This window comes from Neltuma alba, unplaced genomic scaffold, assembly GCF_004799145.2.
Source record: "Neltuma alba isolate B1F8T4 unplaced genomic scaffold, ASM479914v2 tig00001525_pilon, whole genome shotgun sequence".
NCBI classification, from domain to species: Eukaryota; Viridiplantae; Streptophyta; class Magnoliopsida; order Fabales; family Fabaceae; genus Neltuma; species Neltuma alba.
The window spans coordinates 364,845-386,180 of record NW_021632496.1 but is presented as its reverse complement, the minus strand read 5'-3'; the positions used below and the strand labels follow the sequence as shown (position 1 = coordinate 386,180).

Sequence of the window (21,336 nt, the reverse complement as noted above, 5' to 3'; positions counted from 1 at the left end):
TTGTGTAACATCCCAAATTTTGGCTCATAACTATAAGTAATAGCACAAGCAAAGGATAATTACTAAGTCCAATACAACGAAAGTCCCGGAGATCCTTGGGAAGAAAAAACAAGATTTTCCAAGGGCAAATGTGTAAAACAATAGTGTTCAGGGACTAAACAATGATGAACTAGAAATAACTAAGGCCAGAGGTTATGCCAGAAACTTGTAAGAGATGGTTCTGAAGGTTAGGCCTAAGGAGGGACCAAATTGCAAAGAAAAGATTCCTAGGCCAAGTAGGGACCTAATTGTAAATAATAAAAGTTCTGGTCGGTTGATGCTCAGAGTTAGCAAAAAGGGTCCAAATGACTTTTAAAAACTCTAGAAAAATGGGAATAGGATCCCAGAGCCGATATAAGGCTGGAAATGACAGAAATGCCCTAAAGTCATTCCAGGGTTTTGGACAATTTGAGATAGTAGCTTAAATTGAATTATTTAAGCTATGAGACGATCTCAAATAACCAGGAAAAACTGGGGAACAATAGTTGAGGAATTTACACAGATTGTAAAATTAATTCCGTCCCCAGAAACTGACAAGGTTAGCTTTAATTAAATTTAAAGTCTATTTATACCCTACCCGGGGAAAGTCAAAATAGCTGTCTAGAGTTTGACTTTTGACCCAAGAAAAATTTCTTGTGATGAAAGGGAAGAATGAAACCCAGAGACAGATTAATAGAGTTACGAGCCGATAGAAAGAATTCGGAGAAGGTAACCCCGATTAAGTATTATTTAATGATATTTTTGGGAAAACGAGAAAGAAAATATCTAAAGACCATCATGACGGTGCTGAGTTAGCATGCTGAGTCACCAAAAGCAATCATGACACCTACGAGTCATCATGCTGATTCAGCAGAAGATATTTATGGACAGCATAAAAATCAGAACACGGTACGGGAATATTTTAGACAGTCCTTTGTCTACCCGTTATAGTGAAATCTCTACTACGTGACTCAATAAGGTTAAGTAGCGTGTCAGTAGAGCTAATTATTTTTATCTATGCTCCTCTAAGATTGGCTCTATATGTACTTAATTAAGATGAGAAAATAGTGCCAGAACATGTCCCAGTGGTACCGGGTAAGTCAGGACTAAAAAAAGTACCATATACGGTGCAGAATGGCAAAATAGGTAGAGGAATACCTAAGGGCTATATTTTGCACGAATTTTATATTAATTTCCTCCCTATTTTAATGTCAAAATGATGAAGGAATATGAAAGTGACAAGTGTACGGCTATATGGGAAAAGAAGGTATTATGTGTACGGTTGGATGTAAGACACGTGTACAGTCGGATGCAAGACACGTGTGTGGTTGGATTAAAGACATGTGGCTTGATGATGTAAGCATGATGTCATCAAGATGAGGTAAGCATGATGTCATAGGACACGTGTCATCACAAGATAAAAAGAGAAAATGAATGGTCCAGATCAAGTCACGTATTTTTAAGATCAACAGCTAAGATTCGATCTTGTTTTCTATAAATACCCCTCCCCTCCCTCTCATTTCGTCCTAAGCCATGGAAACCTTGGGGAAGCTCTTGCAAAATGGTTTCTAGAGAGAGAAAGAAAAGGGAGAAAGAAAGGCCAAGTGATCTCAAGCCAGATCAAGCTCTAAAACAAGGTATGTGTGCCGTTTTTGATGTAGTTTCTACCTCCCTTGTTATTTTTGAGCTGGTGGTTGGATTGATTGGGTTTTTGATGATTGAAATCCTATGGGGAGGTGCTGCACGAAATTTGTTGGAATAGGAGAAGATGATATGGATGTTAGAAGCATGTTTAAAGGCTTGGAAACAACAAGAATCAAGTGGTTCTGTGTTGATTTTGCAAAAAGTCCAACTTTCCCTTAGTTTGTGATTCTGTTCGGCCTTAACTATTCTGAATGGTTAGGATTGGATTTTGATTGTTTTGAGCTTGGAAATAGATTCTACATAGAAAATTATGTGGGGATAGTATGTGGAAATAATTTTAGGAAGGTTAGAATTGAAACTCAAAAGTTACAGTTCAAGTATGTTCAAGAAAGAATCAAGTCGAGATAAGTTGATGACTTGACTCTAATAATTGTTTTGCATCATGTATTGATGTGTTTAAGACCTTAGAACATCTAAGAGGATGTTTAATGGTGTTGACCGAAAATCCATAGGGTTGGAAAGACAAGGGAATCAAAGGAAAAACAAGAGGAAAGCTATGTTACAAGGTAGTAAACTTACCTGTATTGTGTGCTTGATATGTATGCTTGCGTGATGTGGTGGTGTTGCCATGATGTGACTAAGCTATGATGAAATGTTTGCAAAGTTATGTTTTCAGGTTTACGTTATGTTTTGCCTTGGCAATATGTTATGAAAGCATGAAATGCTCTAGCTTACTTTCCATGGCATTCATATGTTACTGTTATAACATGTCATGCATGCGCATTATGTCTTGCATGCTTATGGGTAGTGTTTGCTACTGAGATTCTCCCGAATCTCACCCCTTCCTAACCAACCATTTAGGTCAATCAATGGTGGGCAATAATGGCACGAGAGGCAAGGAGAAGAAAGTGGAGAATTATTGACGTTAATGAATGATGTTATTACTCAATGTGTAATTCTCCTATTATGTAATTTATTTTATGGATGCCAATGATGCCATGTATTTAATTACAATTTTTATGGGATGAATAGAAATATATGAGGATGATTGGGAAAGTGTAAACCCAATTTATGTATGTCAAAGAAATAGAAAGAATTAAAGTAAAAAGGAGGTTAAGGGATAAAACGTAGGTCCTAAACCAGTGAGTTTATAGCTCCAGTTTGACCTATCAAATGAATGACTTAAGCCATGAAATTTGACAAAGTTATAGTACACATCCCAGGCTTTAAAATGAGTGCTAGATCACCTTAATTGGATGTATACACAAGGAGATATGATCTTTATGGAATTAATTATGATTTTTCAAAATTGGACCTGAAATCTGAATTTAAATAGTGAATAGCAATCCGAGTAGTTATGTTGAAAATTTTTAATCCACAGGCTTGTGTCATAACCTACTTGAACCATAACACTTACGAATGTATACTCTGAGGGGTTAAAGGTAGGATGTTTCAGTTTGCTCAACCTTTTACATTCATCTTCCTTAATGTCTCAAAACCCTAAATACATTAACATCGAATGCCATTCACTCTTCAAAGTCATGATTACAATTAACACCAACACTTTGCTCTCTTTAAGCTACATTGACTTCTAACTTTTGAGCTTGACTTCAATTCTTTCTAAAATTAATTTCACATGGTATTTCCACATAATTTTGCATGTAAAATCCATTTCAAAGCTTAAATTAGACAAAATCCAACTCCTTCATCATGAACAAGCCTTGGCCAAACACATAGGGTTTTACTGTTTAAAACTCTATTTCCAATTCTAATTCTTCGAAATTTACTTTCTCACCTTTATCCCATACAATTTTCCATTGTAAACATATTAGAAGCTTTGAAATCATCAAAATCCAACCCTATCAAAAACCCTAGGTCTAGTTGAAATTCGCATAAAGTCAAGAAAAGTTGGATTCATTTCATTTTCATCATAAAACCACTTGATTATAACTCTTTTCTTCCTCCTAATCATTAATTTAACATCAAACAATCACTTCCATGGATTAAACCCATTTGGACAGCATATCAACATAGAGTTTAACTTCCAAAATCCATCATAACCATGGTTAAACTCAACAAGACAAATAGCAAGATAAACTACATCAAAAACTATAAATATACCTTGTCTTGGAGCTTGATCTTGTATGGTTTGTCTTAATCTTCTTCTTCTCCTTTCCCCATTCATATTTTTAGCCTCTCTCCCCTTTCCTTGTGCTGACGAAAAATCTTGGCCATGTAGGAGGTAAAGGCATATTTATAATGTAAGTCAAGTTTGCCTTATAATAATCCTTCAATTTCACAATTTACTTTTACCCTAAGACATTTGTTTTGATCTTGCTTCACTTCCCTTGTGATTTTACCACATAAACCCTCTTAGGTGTCCTCATTATTTAATGCCCAAGCTACCTCATGTGTTCCACATATCACACATATGAAGAAAGCATAATATTTTATTACATAATTCCATTCTTCCAAACCTAGCCCTTGACAAAATGTATTATTCCATCCATATCCCTTCATCAAAATTTGTATCAAAATAAGGGGTAAAATAGAGAGAAATTCATGCATAATCATACCCTTGGGCTATTCCTATCACATCCTATTAATCTTAACCTTGGAAATGAGCAAGGTAGCCAACAAATAGATGACACAACTTTTGAACTCAAACCAGACCAAGACCAAACTGTCACTTTTAAAATATCCAATCAATATTGAACAGAGTGGGAATGTAGACTTGAAATTCTAGAAAATTTTCAAAAAAATATGAAAAATAGAATAAAGGGTACATAATAGTATTTGAGACCTAAAAAATGAAAATAACTTATTTTGTAATTTTCTATATTTCCTTAGAATTTTGGCTAATTAAAGGAAAATTGGACAAATTGAATTATTTAAAATATATAAGGGCTTCAATAATTCATGAAAAAATTAGAAAAATTATTTGAAGGGTTATTATGAATTGTAAAATTGTTCCCAACCTTTAAAAATGTAGAGGTTAGCTTTAAAAAATTCTTAAAAAATTCTCATAAAATGGAAAATGAGATTCTGAGGCTTATTTAAGGTCAAAAATGACAAAAATACACTTGAGTTGACTTTAAATAAATTTTAAAGATTATGGCTCATTTTAAAGTATATAGATAGATTTAATTATTTGAGCCATAGAAAGGCCTCAGAAAAATAAGCAAAAATAGGGATTCAGAAGTTAAGAAACTATAAAAAATTATAAAATTAGTCTCATCTCCAGAAGACCAGCAGTATGGCTTTTAAAATATTTAAAGCCTAATTATGCCATTTAAGGGCATTTTATAGGAAATTCAAAAATAAATACCTATGGGTTGAGTTATGGTCTAAGAAAATTAATAAATTTTCTCCAGAATTAAAGAAAGTTTATGGTATGGATAGATATATTTTTAGAGCTCTGGATTGAATAAAATACTCCAATCAAATACTAAATAATTTTGTCCCCTAAATAGGAGACAAATGGATTAGAAGCAATGATTACGGCATTGAGTAAGCATACAAGTCAGTGCACTGAGTCAGCAAATGAATCATGATGCCATTAATAAGCCTATAAGTCATCACGTTGAATCATCAGAAGATATTTTTAGACAATAGAGAAAACCAAACACAGTACGAGTGGGTTTTAGACAATCCTATGTCTACCCGATATAGTAAAATCTCTACTCATGACTCAGTGATATTGTCTAACATGTCAATAGAGTTTATTATTTTTCTCTATGGTCTTCTAAGGTGGCACCAAGTGTATAAAATTTTCACTGTTCGAAATTGTCTGAATCTGATAAGTTACCCAATCGGTATAATTTTTTGGAGTAATTTTGGAGATGACTTAAAAATTATTTTTAGACAATTCCCTTTCTATATTTAGGATGTTTTTGGTGCCTAAAAATTATTTTTAGACAATTCCCTTTCTATTTTTAGGATGTTTTTGGTGCCAATATTGAGTAGGGATAAGCTTAAAATTTTAATATTTATGCAAGGGTATAATTGGCAAAGATTAAATTACAATATTACAATATTTTATTTAGAGCACATGTTAAATGCGCAAGAGACACATGGCTTCATGATGTAAGCATGACGTCATGAGGACACATGTCATTATAAGACAAAGAAGCAAAATAGATAGCCAAGATTAGATCTTGCAATTTCTTGATCAATAGCTAAGATTTCATGTTGGTGCTTATAAATATCTCCCTCCCTATTTCATTAGGGATTTTTGACCAAATAAGAAAGAGAAGAAGGGAGGCTGAGTTGCTTAAGAGGAGAAGGAGAAGAGGAAGTTCAAGTGATTCTAAGCAAGTTCAAGCTCTAAAACAAGGTATGATTATGGTCTTTGATCTAGTTTTTGCTATCCTTATTGTTGTTGAGCTTGGGTTTGGATTTTGTTGAGTTTAAGAGGATGAAAACCCTTGTTAGGCTTGCTATTCAAATCTATTCTAGTTAAGAAAGGAATGGATTTGTGCTAATTAAAAGGTAGAAACAAGCTTGAATCAAGTAGGTTTGTGATAAATTTTAAAGAAATCCAACTTCCCCTTTAACTTGATATGTCTCGGCTCTGTAGTTGGATAGGTGATAGAACCCAATCTTTACATAGTTTTCTTAAGTGCTTTCTGATTTTTTGCAATACTTTTGCCCTTATTTTGCATGCATTTATATCCTTTTGATAATATCAATTTATGCATTGTATTTTGCTAGTTTAAGGGTAAAAAAGGTTAATTATCTCGTCCAAACTGTAATTAATCAGTTTAATCTTTACAAAGCTCTTTGCTATTGTTTTCAGGCATTTAGAGGAGGATTTAAGATCAAAGATAGAGCATTAAAGGAGCCACAAGTTTAAACGAGCCAAAATGCAAGACTGGGAATGTCTCTGTGTCCCTAAGTCATGACATGCACTTATCAAGTCATGACTTGGGTGCCCTTTCAGTGAAACTGCACATTTTAGAGCTAGGTCAAGACTAAATGTGCCTCTGTGTACCCAGGTCACGACATGGCTTTCTGAGGTCACAACCTGAACACGTTTAGTGAAGCTATGCGTTTTGGAATAGGTCATTCTGCATCTAAACTTAAGGGAAACAACAACCACGAACCAGAGGAGCTCCATTCTGCAGATTTGCAAGGATAGAAGCCTCAACCATTCTCTCTCAAGCCTCCATTGATCCCTTACCTCAAACTTCTATTTTTCTTCATTTTTCCATTATTTTCTGTAATTCTAAAATGATTAAATTACTTTCACCATCTTCTTCTCTATTTTTCCAACCCCCTTTTTAGCAGTTCTCATGGCTGAACACTCTCGGAGTGATTATGACATGTTCGAAGACATGAGAATCTAAATCCTTAGTCTCTTGGTAATGAAGGACAAAGCTTGAGCTTAAGGACACAATAGGGGAGTTTTCTTAGTCTAAATTTATGCTTGAATTTGTGTTAGATCTAGATTTAGGAATTTCTACACTTATGTAAGATGGTAAAACTTTAGACTACTGTAATTGGATTGGATGTTGTTTTTATGCTAAATTATCTATATATATCAGTTTTTATTCTTTATTTGTTAGTTGATTGTCAATGATTATTGATAATTAATTTGCTTGCTTGGTATCCATGGTTGTTAATTGACAATCATTAACAGCATTTACGTCATCTATCTAATTGCACTCTAAGTGGTTTTTAACAATGTTTTAAGAGGTGTTAATTAACTTTGATCGAAATAAGTTTTCATTAATTAAAACATTAGACCTAAGTGATTGCTTAGGGATTTTATCATACTTAGAGATTTTGAAAACTCCCATATCAATTTAAGAGCAACGACAACTAAGTTTTCATCATCAAGAGCCTATCTCATCATACTTTCTCTTTAATCCAAAATATTCCTTCATTAATTTAAAAAGACAAAAAAGATTTGCTGCTTTGCATTTTACCTTTATTGCACCATTGTTTTATCAATTTGAACCCCTTTTCTTTACTCAAATCAATATGTTATTTATAGCCAATCTAGTCTAGGTTTTCCAATATAGTGCTCCTCGAGAAGAACGATAGGTTGTGCCCTATACTACATTATCTACTGCAATCACATTCTTGATGACCTGGAAGGTGACATTTCGGTCTGATTAATGGCGTCGTTGCCTGGGAGCCAAGAAATTGGTTCCCTAGTAATTGGTTGTCAACACCATTGTGATTTGAGTTGATTCTCATTGAGCTTTAGTTTTTAAACCTTAAATTTTGCATTTCATAGCATAAAAATTTTTTAGAAATAGAAACAAATATCTTATTTTTCTATACTTTTGCATTTGCACTCTTGCATAGCATTTTGCATTTGTTTAAACTTGATCCTAAGTGTTTAGCCACTTACTTGAAGGTTTTGAATTTTGTGCATAGTTTGTAGAGCATTTAGTTGAAAAACTTAGTGAATTTTTCAAAGTTTTTGCAAACAGCTCTCTATAACTTCAAGTCACGACTTCAGTTTCTCAAGTCGTGACCTCAATTGTTCAAGTCGCGACCTGACTTTTAGCTTGTCATGACCTCAATTTCCTGCAATTCAAGAGTGCTTCCTATGCACTCATATTGTGACCTGGATATCCCAAGTTGTGACCTAAGTTGGTTTTCACCGAAAATTTTTCTAAGTGTCTAGACTTGTTCCTTTTTGCGTGTTGATGATGTTTGATGATGGTTTGAAAGCATGAATGCTTAAATGTTGCTCTATGATTTGTTTAATTCATGGCCATATACATTTGCAATGTTGAGCATATGAATATGTTATTTTTAAAGCTTGAAAGTATGTGAAACCAAGCATGTCATATACTTGTGTTTGTCTTGCATGCATTTAGGTAATGTTTACTACTAAGATTCTTCTGAATCTCACTCTCCCTTAACCAAACATAATAGGTTCATGCTCATGGCAAAGCAATGCTTGAAAGAGAACAAAGAAAGAAAGGAAGAAATGTGAAATAGTGTATTATTTTATGTTATGTAATGATTGAAGGGAATTGAAAGACGACGCGCAGCGAAAAAACTTAAAAATTTTAAAACTTTCAATCCCTTGCCCGGATCTACCGATCGCGTTTAAGTCAGGTAGTAAGAAGTATTACCTTCGGTGTTCGGTTTCCGAGTGGCTCGGTGATTCCATCGTTCAGGATGCCTCTGCTCGCCTCCTTTATCGTTCGAAATCGACAACTCCGGTCGGCTTCCTCTACCGGTATCCACACGAATAGCTCTCCGGTTACAGATGGCTTGCTAGTGCCCTTTTGTCCGTCTAGGGTTTTCAGAGAATCCATCCACTCTTATCTCTCTTAGGCCGTCTCTTATCTGTTGGTACTCTCACACTTAAAACCCTAGCTCCTCATATCAAATATATAGGATGCTATAGGTTTAATGAATAATATTTAATTTCGAAATTAACTCTAAATTAATTCTGAAATTAATATAATATCAAATATTGCCTAATCAGATAAGAGAACAATTAAATAAATATGGTTTAAATTAAATCCGTCTCACAGATTTAATTCACCTATTTATTTAATAAAGAGATGACAGAATTAATTTATATATATTTAATTTATCCTTATAAATTAAATCTAACAATTAATATCTCTTATATTTATATAATATATATATACGAATTTATATATATATATACACGTCCACCCTATATTATTCATTGAATCTGGACATATCTTAGATTCAATGAATCTGGACATCATAACTCGTGTTGGGCTATTTTGTGTGTGACCCTGTAGGCCCATATGAAGTTGGCAGTGGGCCATTAACTATAATGACACACAAGTCGTAAGTGGTCTCTAGCAAGACATCACGACTACCCAAATCATATGAGGATCGTTGAACGATGTAACCTTTCATACAACCATATCATGTCCCTTTTGTCACACGACATTTTGGTCATGGATGAGGCATGGAGAACGTCATCCTCCTATTCATGACCGTTACTTTCTCGATCCCTGAGTAGTCTGAGTATAGAAACGGAACTACCTTTCCATTATAGTATGGCCATACATTTCTCAGACTCACTCATCGAGGGGCCCAGTAATGTCTCTCTACGAATGTGAGGGACAAATTCCATCTTGACCATCCACATTCCTCCGCATGAAAAAAACCACTAAGCCTGAACATAGTCTTTATGATCACTCGGTCAAAAGTGACTTTTGACTAGGTCAAAGCTAAGCGTTTCTCATGTATGAATCCATGATGATCTCAGGTCAAAGGGCACAGTGACATGGTTTGTATATGAGAGAAGCTTATGACTTAACCCATGTAGCTCTCTCATAGCGGGTCGGTCCAACACCTTGTACTCTTACATGTGCCTATGACTTTAATTTATATCTCTATATATCTTTAAAGTCATACTGGTCTTATTTCATCTTTGCTCCCACATAGATGACCGACCAGGGACATTTAGGATAAACCAGGAGTTATCCAAGGATAGTCATCACAATAAACATGCAAATAATATGATAATGTAATTAATAAATTCATAAATTAACAATGTTCAAAACATAATGATTGGCCCCTAGGGCACAATTTCCAACAATGATATGTGATTATGAGATTATATGTACCAATTAGTGATATGTATTGGAAATAAAGTTATCGGCATGTATGATGGACTATAATGATGTATAAAAATGATTAATACAATGTTGGATTGATATTGTATATGTATTGAATTTATTGTGAAATTTTATTACAAGTCAGAGGATAAAGTATCCCCAAATATGTAGTAAACTTGATGATCACATGTGTAATATCCTAAATTTTATTTCAGGATTTATGCAAAAAAAAAGTAAAAAAATAAAATAATGTAAAATAATAATATTAAAAAAACAACTCACCACCTTTTCCACCAAATTCAGTGGAAAATAAGGCAATATTTATGATGAAGAAGAAAATTGGGGATGGATGGTTGGAGGGAGAAATTAATGAAGGGAGAAAATAGAGAGAGGAACAGTTGAAGGTTACAGATAAAAGAGAGATGAGAGGTAAAGAAGGAAAGAAAGAAAGAGAGAGTGAGAGGAAAAGAAAGACAAAGATGCGGTCATTGTGAAGGGAAGGGCAAAATTTGAAGATAATTTGGATACATAAAAATACTTCTTTTTATTAAATTTTCTTTATGAATATTTCCAATATATTTTATGCTTCCTAATAGTAGTATTACTATAGTAATTAGAAAAAATTGTAATACTTATATATGGGATAAGTTTTGAGTTTTGATAATAGATGACCATAGGAATTTAGAGGTAAATGAGTAGTTAATTTTAATCAGTTTATATTTGCCCATTTATTGGTTTTTAGTATCTAAATTCATTTGTTCAGTTGAAAAATCTGTCATTTATGAGATATATCATATTTGTACTAATCAAAATTATGTTAAATAATTTCTTTAGTTTGTTGGACATATTATTAAAATTTTAAGGGAAAAAGACAATAAAATACCCTAAAAATTACTAAATGAAAAATTAGGGTAGGTAAATTTCAAAATTCCAATTCAAACCCCAGTAACATTTTGGAATTTTCAAATTTTGTAAAATGACAACATTGTCCTTACTGTCAGTGACTACTTCCATATAACTATTGACTACTCTATTTTAACTATTGACAACTTTTGTTTTCAAAGTTCTGATGAATATTTTTATATAGCTATTGACTACACAAGAGTAGTAAATTGCATTACTAGACTAGTCAATAACTTAGCAAGAGTAGTCATCAGAATTTCAAAATAAATGTAGTCAATAACTAAAAAAGAGTAGTCAATACATAAGAAAGAGTAGTCACTAGAGCTCCCCTGACCAGTCACCGGAGTTCTAGTAATGTGTCAATAGAGTTTAAAAATAAATGTAGTCAATAGCTAAAAAAGAGTAGTCAATATATAAGAAAGAGTAGTCATCGGAACTCCGGTAACCGGTGACCGGTCGTCGAAGCTCCGGTGGTTGGTCACCGGCAAGGTCAGTCTAAACTCATGAAGAACAAAGACATGACACGTAACAAAAGGGAGAGATCAGAAGCTGAAAACGGAGGTGGAGCAGAGTCGAACGCTGAGAAGACGAAAAAGGGAAGGAAAATTTCTCCTAAAATGCTCTTATCTACTCCTCCAACTTTCACCATTCTACAAATCTAATTTATTACGGTGGAATTGCTTTGTGGGCAACCTGGTTTGTAGTGAGAGAGGGGTTGAACGTGGGTATTACGTAAGAAAGTGGAGCTTAATGATGGGTTTGGGTTTTCAAGTCAGTTTACTCGTACATGGTCTAATGGGGATGGGTTTATGAGTGTAGATGGTTTAAATGAAGAATCTGACCAGGATGAGAGAGTGATACATCAGAAATGGAAAAATGGTGGGAACTGATAATGTGGGCATGAAGTTTGAGGGCTAACAGTAAGCATGAGGTGGTAAGTGTTGTCAAATTCATTATTGGAATTGTGAAATCCCATATTTAAGTTGTCAATGCAGAAGTGTGTGCGCGCGTTTTTTGGGTGTTACATTTTTTGTGAAATCGCAAGAAAAATTTCAAAATCCTGATAAATGAAATTGATTATTAGGGAACTAAAATATTGATTTATGCTTCTCTGGTGCAGGTTAGGTAGCTTTGATGACATCTAACATTGGGTCAACATCTTCAAAGCGTCTTGCTTGTTACTTTTATGTGGGTGGGAAGTTTGCAGAAAATGGTGATGGTGAAGTTAAGTACTATGGTGGAACTGTCAGGGTAAGAGTGATCAAGGAGGGTATAAGGCTATTGAGGGTTATGATAGGAGAATGGTTTGGTGTAGATAGTAATGGTTGCGACATTAAATACACATGGGGCTTGAATGATAGGATATTAATAGATCTTATTGATGATGATGAAGTTGACAACCTATTTGAGTATAATGATAGTAATGCACATGTTTATGTAGCAGCTAAAGGTAATGAGAATACAGAGGAAGAAGTGGCTGATCGAAACAGGTAAGTCACAAGTTTCGGATTATGAAAGTTGTTACTTGCGATAATGTTGTTGTTAATATCATAACAAATGTTGTAATTATACATGCAACATGTGAAAATTGTCGGGACTGTCACAGCAAAATGATGAGCCAATGATTGAGGATGTTGTCGAATGTGTGAATTACATAGCAGCTGAAAATGTTCTTAGCCTGCCATATGCAGTAGAGAGTGCACCAACTCCTTTACCAGGAATGAATTCCCTGAAATGGAAGACAGTATTGTTAGGATTGAGGCAGACTTTTCCAGATGCGGATGATTTCAAGAAGAAACTACACAAATTCAGCATTGCAAACAAATTTGAGTATAAATATGTGAGGAATTCTAATGCCCATATGTATGTCAAATGCAATGTTGAAGGTTGTCCATGGAGGATCAGTGCGAGAGCAGCTGGAAAGAGTACTCCAGCATTTTTACGTGTAACGACATTCAAAAAATGAGCATGTTCATAATGCCCAAGACAATCTTCACGTGACACGTGATGGATCAGCTAGCTTGACATCATCAATTATAATTGAAGAGGTTAGGGATCATATAGACATGCATCCAAATGATATAAAAAAGAGGTTGGAAAGAGATTATGGTGTGAAGTTGACATACAAGCAAGCATACAGGGCCAAGGAAAAAGCGTTGGAGGACATACATGGCAGACCTGATCAAACTTACATGCTTATTCCATGGATATGTGACCGGTTGAAGGAAACCGATGACAAAACAGTGGCAAAATGGGTGGCTGCAAGGAACAACAGATTTGAGCGTGTATTCATAGCCTATGGATGTTGTATAGAGGGTTTTATTGCTGGTGCTAGACATGTACTGTATATTGATGGAAGTCATTTAAGTGGACCGTATAAGGGGACACTACTTTCAGCGTCGGCTTATGATGCGGACAACGAATTATTACCTTTTGCCATTGCGATTGTGAAGGGAGAGATGCTTGAGGATTGGACATGGTTCTTACATATGATTAATGAGATATTTGGGTCAATGCAATTAACAATCATTTCAGATCGACAATGCAATTATAGGTGCTGTGCAAGCAATATTCGGAGGTGAGCAACATGCGTACTGTTACAGACATGTTAAGGAGAATTTCAGTACACAAATGATCAAGTTAAATAGAGGAAAAAGGAAGACAAGTGGCAACACAAGGGAGGATGGACTGCATTTCCTAGATGCCATTGCATATGCAAGGCTTGACACAGAGTTTGATCAAGCAATGGATAACATGAGACACTTCAATTCCCAATTATTTGAATGGCTTGTCAATCATGGTGATATTCACAAGTGGGCCTTAAGCAAGTTCCCTTTTAAACGATGGGACAACATAACAATAAACCTTGCAGAGTCATTCAATGCGTGGATGCTGAAGGAGAGAAGATATAATGTTGCCCAACTTATACATGAGCATCGTGAAAAAGTAGCCAAGAAGATGTATGCAGCAAGCATGACAATGAGCAAATGGAAGAATGGTGTAGGCCCAAATACAAATGCAACATTGATGGAAAATGTGGCGAGATCTGCACAGATGTTAAGTGTTCCTTACGGAAGGGGTAGGGTGTGTGTCCATACAGCAAAAGGAGCCATTAATGTTGATCTTGAAAAAGGTGAATGTAGCTGTGCAGCTTGGCAAATGTCAGGCATCCCATGCCCACATGCATGTGCAGCTATCAAGGCCTTGAATTGCAATGTGTATGATTTTGTTGAAGAATGCTACAAGATTACGTCCCAACAAAAGATTTATGGTAGGACGATGACTCCAGTGGTGACAATCGACATGCCAAATCCTAATAACTATCGGCTGCAAGATATAGCAAGTCAAGTGTTTTTGGCACCACCTTTGACTAGTCGACCACCTGGAAGGCCTAGGATAAATAGGCAAGAGTCGCAGTTTCAAAACAAGAAAGTCTACCATTGTAGTGCATGCCAGCAAGTTGGCTACACAAGAAGAACATGCAAGAATCCAAGCCCAACTTAAGGTTTCATGTCAATACCAACAGGGGTAATTTTTTTGTTATAGGAATGGAATGACTCTTGAACCCTTTTTAATTTTTTTAGGAGAAGGGTTGATAGGTAGGCTATCTTTTTTGTTAATGATGTTAACTGGGTAGGAGATGTTCTGTAATCTGAATGACAAGAAAACATTAGGTGGTGGGTTAATCCTAATGTTAACTTGTCATTTGGATATCAGTTATGTAGCTTCTGTCATGGGCCTACTGGTTTTTGGTAAATATTATCACTTCAGTGGTCAATTCCTTTACAGATATAGTAAAGTCTGAATGTTAATGTAAAAATCGTATGATGGGTAGGCTATCCTTTTTGTAAATGATATTCACTGGGTAGGATATGTTTTGTAATGTGAATGACGAGGAAACATTAGGTGGTGGGTTAATCTTACTGTTAACTTGTCATTTGAATATAAGTTATGTAGCTTCTGTGATGGGCCTACTGGTTTTTGGTAAATATTGTCACTTCAGTGGTAAATTCCATTACACATGTAGTAAAGTCTGAATGTTAATGTAGACATTCTATGATGCTCTTCTGGTGTACTTCTATGCTATTTTGTCAACACAAATGACCTTTTGTTTAATGCCCTCGAGGGAGATGGTGGAAGTTGCCAATGGGTATGACTGGAGTGGTTAATGTCATCAACAATGTTGTTATTCACATTACCAATGTTGTTATTATCATTTCCGAGCTAGTGAAACTTCCTGAAAATATGTTACTTGACTTTGAAATAAAGGAAGTGGAAGTGGAAAAAGCAGAGTGGTAAATATCATCACTAAAGGTACATTTAATATTTCCAATGTTGTCATTATCATTACGGGGGTAGTGAAATTTCGTGAAGAATTTGATGCGTGGGTTTGAGTTAAGGGAACTGGAAATGGGAAAAGCAGACTGGTAAATCTTGTTACTGAAGTTACAATTAACATTTACAATGTTGTCATTATCATTACAAGGGTAGTAAAATTTCATGAACAATTTGATGCGTGGGTTTAAGGGAACCGGAAATGGGAAAAGCAGACTGGTAAATGTCGTTACTGAAGTTGCAATTAACATTATCAATGTTGTCATTATCATTACGGGGGTAGTAAAATTTCATGAACAATTTGATGCGTGGGTTTGAGTTAAGGGAACCAGAAATTGGAAAAGCAGACTGGTAAATCTCGTTACTGAAGTTGCAATTGACATTTCCAATGTTGTCATTATCATTACGGGGGTAGTAAAATTTCATGAACAATTTGATGCGTGGGTTTAAGGGAACCAGAAATGGGAAAAGCAGACTAGTAAATATCATTACTGAAGTTGCAATTAACATTACCAATGTTGTCATTATCATTACAGGGGTAGTAAAATCTCCTGAACAATTTGATGCGTGGGTTTGACTTAAAGGAACCGGAAATGGGACAATTTCCTGAACATGGGGATGCAAATGGAGAAACCATAGTGGTAAATGTCATTACTATAGTTGCAATTTCCCTTAACAATGTTGTGATTTTCATTACTCAGGTTGTGAAATTCTGTGACAATTTATACGTGGGGACAAAAATGCAGTTGCAAAAAGCAATAGCGAGGTGGTAACAATCATTAAAAAAGTTGCAATGTTTATTACGAATGTTGTGATTATCATTACCGAGGTAGTAGATTTCCGTTAAAAAAGTGTTAATTGGGTATGAACATGCAGAGTTGAAAAAGGCAATAGGAAGATTGTGACTATCATTACACAAGTTGCAATTATCAGTGCGAACGTTGTCATTATTATTACTGGGGTAGCGAAAATGGATTCAAAAAACATGATTTGGGCTTGAAAGACTTTAGATGCAAATGGCAACAGCGATGTGGTAACTATCATTACAAAGGTTGCAATTCTCAATCCGAAAGTTGTTAATCCTATTACTTGTGTAGTGAACCTGGGTCCAAGTGGATGTAATTTAGGGCACAAATAATCAACTTGTGATTATCATCACGGAAGTCACATGGCATGTTGTAAATACCATAACTTTTTTACTCAAATTATCCCAAAAAGGATTGCAATTAGGCCAACAACTGGCAGCCACTTAGTACCTCCAACCATAAGTCAAATATTAAGACTTCAAACTAACACTCCTTTTACAAATACTATATGCCTAATCTACATAATGTCTCCTCCTATCACAGATACCGTCTTTTGGTCAGTGTGGTGGCTTGGGTTGATGAAAGCAAGCTTAATGCTTCATCACGTCTTGAATTAAGCTCATGATTCACTAGCCACCACATGAGGTTTCGTCGGAATTCAGCCACTTGTTCATCCGTATAGTGAAGTATCTCACCGGGCTTCCATTTACTCAACCATATTAATACATGAACGCCGCAATCTCGCCTGCACATCAAAACATCCCAACGATGTAAAAGAATGAAAATAACACATTGGGCTGCTTTGAGACGTAATAATATCAACAACATAAACCACTCACAGATTGTTTTGTTGCGGAACAGGAGCCCAAATGATATCACTCATTTTCTTCTTCCCAGTGGCATTAGGCTTAACTATCTCAATAATGTCATAAAATCTATTCCTCTACACAATATCATTACGCAATTGTAAATAAAAGGTAAATGAAATGTCAATCATAGAAGATGAGTTGCATTATCCTTACACATTCAGTGACCACGGTCGTCATGTCATCAATAATTACACCCTTCTTCTTGCTCTTCTTCTTACCCTCTAAATTTGGCTTCATTGAGTCCAGCACATAGAAATTCATTGTGCTAGGCTCAAGCACAACACAGAACCAGTGAGCGCCAACAAGTGTGGGTCCAAAGATTTTCAGGTAAAAATTGTTTCTTCCGTTTTGTAGCATCCCACAGCTTTGGGTTAGCTGCCATTATTGCCTAAAACATGAACATTTTAGTCATTTATCAACATCAATCGACAAAAAACTAACATCTCAGCAAGCTTACCATAAAATCAGCATAAAAAATGTGCCGTTTCACCTGCCCTTCCTTCTCCATATCAGCCATTAGAGTCTTGCACATAGTTGACATCAGCTGTACGCAAAGAGATGATTGTTTTGATGAACCCAAAACACAGCATCTACTAAACAATTAAATGACCTCATCACAAATATTCTACTTACCTGGTTACCTATTTTCTCAATTCCGCCAAGTGTCCTTAGCTGATTCCGAGTGATATCTTCATCAGAGATTTTCACCAAAGGCCTAAAAATATGTTGTCAATATCATTATGCATGTAGTCAATTAGCACAAAACTATAATGAATATGATTACGTGGGTAGTGGATATGTACATACATGTCACCCTCTTTGCTTGAACACATACGGGAAACTATGTCATAAAACCGGTCCTTGTCATCCATGGGCCTCTTTCGCCTCTTAGTTGGCTTTGTCAAAATCCATGGAGAATTGATAGCGGATTTCATCTCCCTTTGCGACCTCCAGAGTTAACATCCCTTGTCCATGGGGGAAAAGGGCAGGGGAGACTCCATAATTTCTTTGTCTACACCTTCTGCTGCAACACCGATGTCATCACCCCTATCTGAGCCAGTTGCATCATCGTCTCCCTGATCATCTCCCCCATGGAACTCATCTCTATCATCACCTTCGTGATCAGACTCATGTCCATCATGATCATAGGGGTCCTCATCGCCAAATGCATCATCATCTCCCTTATCATCATCTGGGACGTCAATAGGGTCCTCATCATCTGTGGTCACATTATTTTCCTCTATCCTTATCTGCACCTTATCTAGCTCATCTTCCATTGCACTTATAAGCCTCCTAGTGCTTAATTCGATCTGAGCCATCAATCGTCCGTGCAACTTCTGTAACTCCTGCAGCAAACAATTTAAAATGAGTAAACACTTTTTTCATGAGATTATTTGCTAATGAGAATGAAAATTAGTAACGAAAGCACATACCGGGTGTAAATGACCCACACTTCTGAGTTTTCCTTCATCCTTCCCACTTCTATCCATACTTCCCTTGCCCTTATACAGTAAACCCCTCTTGCTTTCCCTCTCCTTCTTTTCCAGCTTCCTTATCCTCTCATCAGTCCAGAATTGAATGGCATTTAGGGACCCTCTCTCAACAGTTTTGGATAGTGGGAAGTGCTCAGCAAAATATAACTACAACAGTAAATCATTAACTTGCCAATTCCACAAATAAAGAAAACAATAACTTAAAAGCATAAGTCAGAAATACATACCAACAGGAGGTAGATGCATCCTCCCACATTGCAGCTTCCTTCATCTTCATCTTCGTCTTTCTTTGCTTTTGTGTACACTTTCACATAATCTCCCATCTCTTTCCACAAGTGCTTCACAATGTACGTGGCCCAATCAAATTGGTGAAATCCCTTCATGGTACACACATGACTCTTATTAGCTTGTCACTCACAGTTGTTTGTGAAGTAGGAGTTAAAAAACTCCCAAGTGTGTACAGCATAAACAAGAACTCAAACTCATCTTTCTTCTGCCCAGATTTAATGTCATTGAGTATCTTCGTATAAGGGACTTTACCAAATTCCTCCTTCAACCTCTGGTATGTCTCATCATCATCACATACGTCCATTTTTACCTTCTCCCCTGTGTGGGGTACACCCAACAAGTTTGCAACATCATTTGCTTCTATTTCCTTTATTATCCCTCTTATTAGAAATTGATGGGTAGGCGGATCATATGCTCGGAGAACACATACTATGAGGTCACGAGGGAGTCTCTCACATCCAATGTCAAGTAAATGGCCAAAGCCTAAATTTTGTACCCTCACTTTCAAATCTTCATCATCTTTTATGAAGTCCACTAATGACTTAAATTGCCGAACCGAGCAACGAGTGCTAAAAGCCACTTTTTTCTTCCTCTTCTTCTTCATCCCTTCCTTTCTTGATTGCTTCACCCTATCACTGTATTTCTTCTGCTCCTCTGGTGTCAACTGCTTCCATGCCTTTGATGCCTTTTTCACTTGTTCAGACATATTCTTAAACTTCTCCCCACCCTTAAGAAATTCTCGTCTAAACAACATGTAGCCATTCTTCACTTCTTCACTTGGCCCTCCTTCTACAACAAGCATAAATAACTAAATCTGGTCAGTTGAACAGCTCAACTTTCTTTGCATTTCAAAAAAGTTGTCATTACCATTTCCAGTGTAGTCATTCACATTATAGGTGTTGTTATTTAGCCACAAAATGAACCTCGACTATTTACTACTCAGATAACTAAATTTGCTAATCATGTAATGAATGATCATGTAATGAATGTTATTGCTTCTTTCTCACTTCACAGAACAGAGCAGAAAATAGAGACTAATGACATAATACACTTTAACAACAAACTAAAAACAATCTAATCTTACCAAACCTATATAACTCAACCACTTAATTCCTATTACAACTGCATATTACCGTTTGTCGCAGTCACAGTTACTTCGCCAACCTCCTCCATGACAGCAATGCGATTGATGCTTCTCAGCACTTCAGCGACCTCTACCTCTTCAATCCTCAAACCAGCAGATTAATCTCTACCTCTTCAATCCTCAGACCAACAGATTAAAAAATAAATGAATATGCATCAAAAGTGATTCTTTCTCGATGAAATGTTACAAAATTTGCATCTTCAAGTAACTTATATTATGGAAATTACTACTACACAGTGCCACAGATGACCAAGTAAATAATAGCAATACATAAGAAGGCCACAAAGGTTATTCTCACTTGGTACATACTGAAATGAATATGCATGTTCATCCCCAGGTAAATTGCACCGCTAAATGACTGAGGTTATGCCCATTAGGTAGCTATATCTTCAAAACAGAGTTCTACCCACGAAGAGTCACCCCTTTCAATTTATTTTACAATGTTAAATTTGCATAACCAATATGGGGATATAGTTGAACTCATTTTAGTCCCATACACAATGCTAAAAATGTGCAATGTCCATTACACGAACAGACCAAACAAGGGGGTGGAAACAGGAAGCATCCACTGGCTCATGTGCGACAGTGGTCTCAATTTATGGGCTTCTAAAAAGTAGTGTAGCAATCATAAACACACACGTATATTATGCCTTCCAACATTACAGCAACACAGCAATCAGACAACAACAATCAGAGAAATATCTCGTCAAACATGGACCGAGTTATATGAATTAGAGCAAGCAAGCAACTTCTGTAATTCCGTCACACACAGAAGCACCGACTTTTAATCTAATCTACCTTTACATTCCATTTTAAGCCTTTACCATTGCTTCCCCCTTTACAACCAACATTCACCGTTTTCTCCAAATCAAAACACTCCAATCAGACAAGCACAAGACGGAGAGATTTAGGTGGCTTACCGGGGTCGGAACGAATATCGACTTCTTCCTCAATCGGTGACGACCTTACAGGTGCTCTCCCTCAGAATCTCTCTCTCTAGCCACCCCCTCTCCCTTCTGAAGATTGAAGCTTCTCACTGGTTTATTGCTTCTCACTGCGACCCACGGAAAAGACGAAGAAGCCGGACGCTATTCACATACCTCGTTCATAGTTCCTCAACCATGGCAATGTGAGACTTGTGACAACCATATGCAATTTCGCCGAGTGCAATGTGAGAGTTCGGGGAACCCTCTGGTCTATGCAGTTTTGTCGAGTGGAGAACCGCCAACCAAACTCCAGTTCCGTTGCACAATATCCCGCCCT

General features: G+C 36.1%; 2 protein-coding genes across 2 annotated transcripts; one reads left to right on the top strand and one right to left on the bottom strand.

Moving 5' to 3' along the window:
• Positions 1-13,204: 13,204 nt before the first annotated feature.
• Positions 13,205-14,642, top strand: LOC114758427 (uncharacterized). The gene is made up of 2 exons (XM_028947463.1): positions 13,205-13,585; positions 13,674-14,642. Exons 1-2 carry the CDS (start codon positions 13,205-13,207, stop codon positions 14,640-14,642), a joined length of 1,350 nt encoding a protein of 449 aa, XP_028803296.1.
• A 4,378-nt stretch (positions 14,643-19,020) lies between these two features.
• On the bottom strand, positions 19,021-20,200 carry LOC114758417 (uncharacterized). The gene is made up of 2 exons (XM_028947455.1): positions 20,063-20,200; positions 19,021-19,718 (listed from the first exon to the last, which is right to left on the bottom strand). The coding sequence occupies exons 1-2, from the start codon at positions 20,100-20,102 to the stop codon at positions 19,021-19,023; spliced, it is 738 nt and encodes a 245-aa protein (XP_028803288.1). The 5' UTR covers positions 20,103-20,200.
• Positions 20,201-21,336: the final 1,136 nt, after the last annotated feature.

What these genes read in the sequence shown, in the direction of transcription:
- LOC114758417 (XM_028947455.1), bottom strand. Translation starts at nt 20,102, where the DNA reads ATGGAGGAGGTTGGCGAAGTAACTGTGACTGCGACAAACG. An exon ending in AACTGTGACTGCGACAAACG is followed by an intron (nt 19,719 to 20,062) that starts GTAATATGCAGT and finishes TGCTTGTTGTAG; the next exon opens with AAGGAGGGCCAAGTGAAGAA.
- LOC114758427 (XM_028947463.1), top strand. Translation starts at nt 13,205, where the DNA reads ATGCATCCAAATGATATAAAAAAGAGGTTGGAAAGAGATTATGGTGTG. An exon ending in TACCTTTTGCCATTGCGATT is followed by an intron (nt 13,586 to 13,673) that starts GTGAAGGGAGAG and finishes CAATCATTTCAG; the next exon opens with ATCGACAATGCAATTATAGG.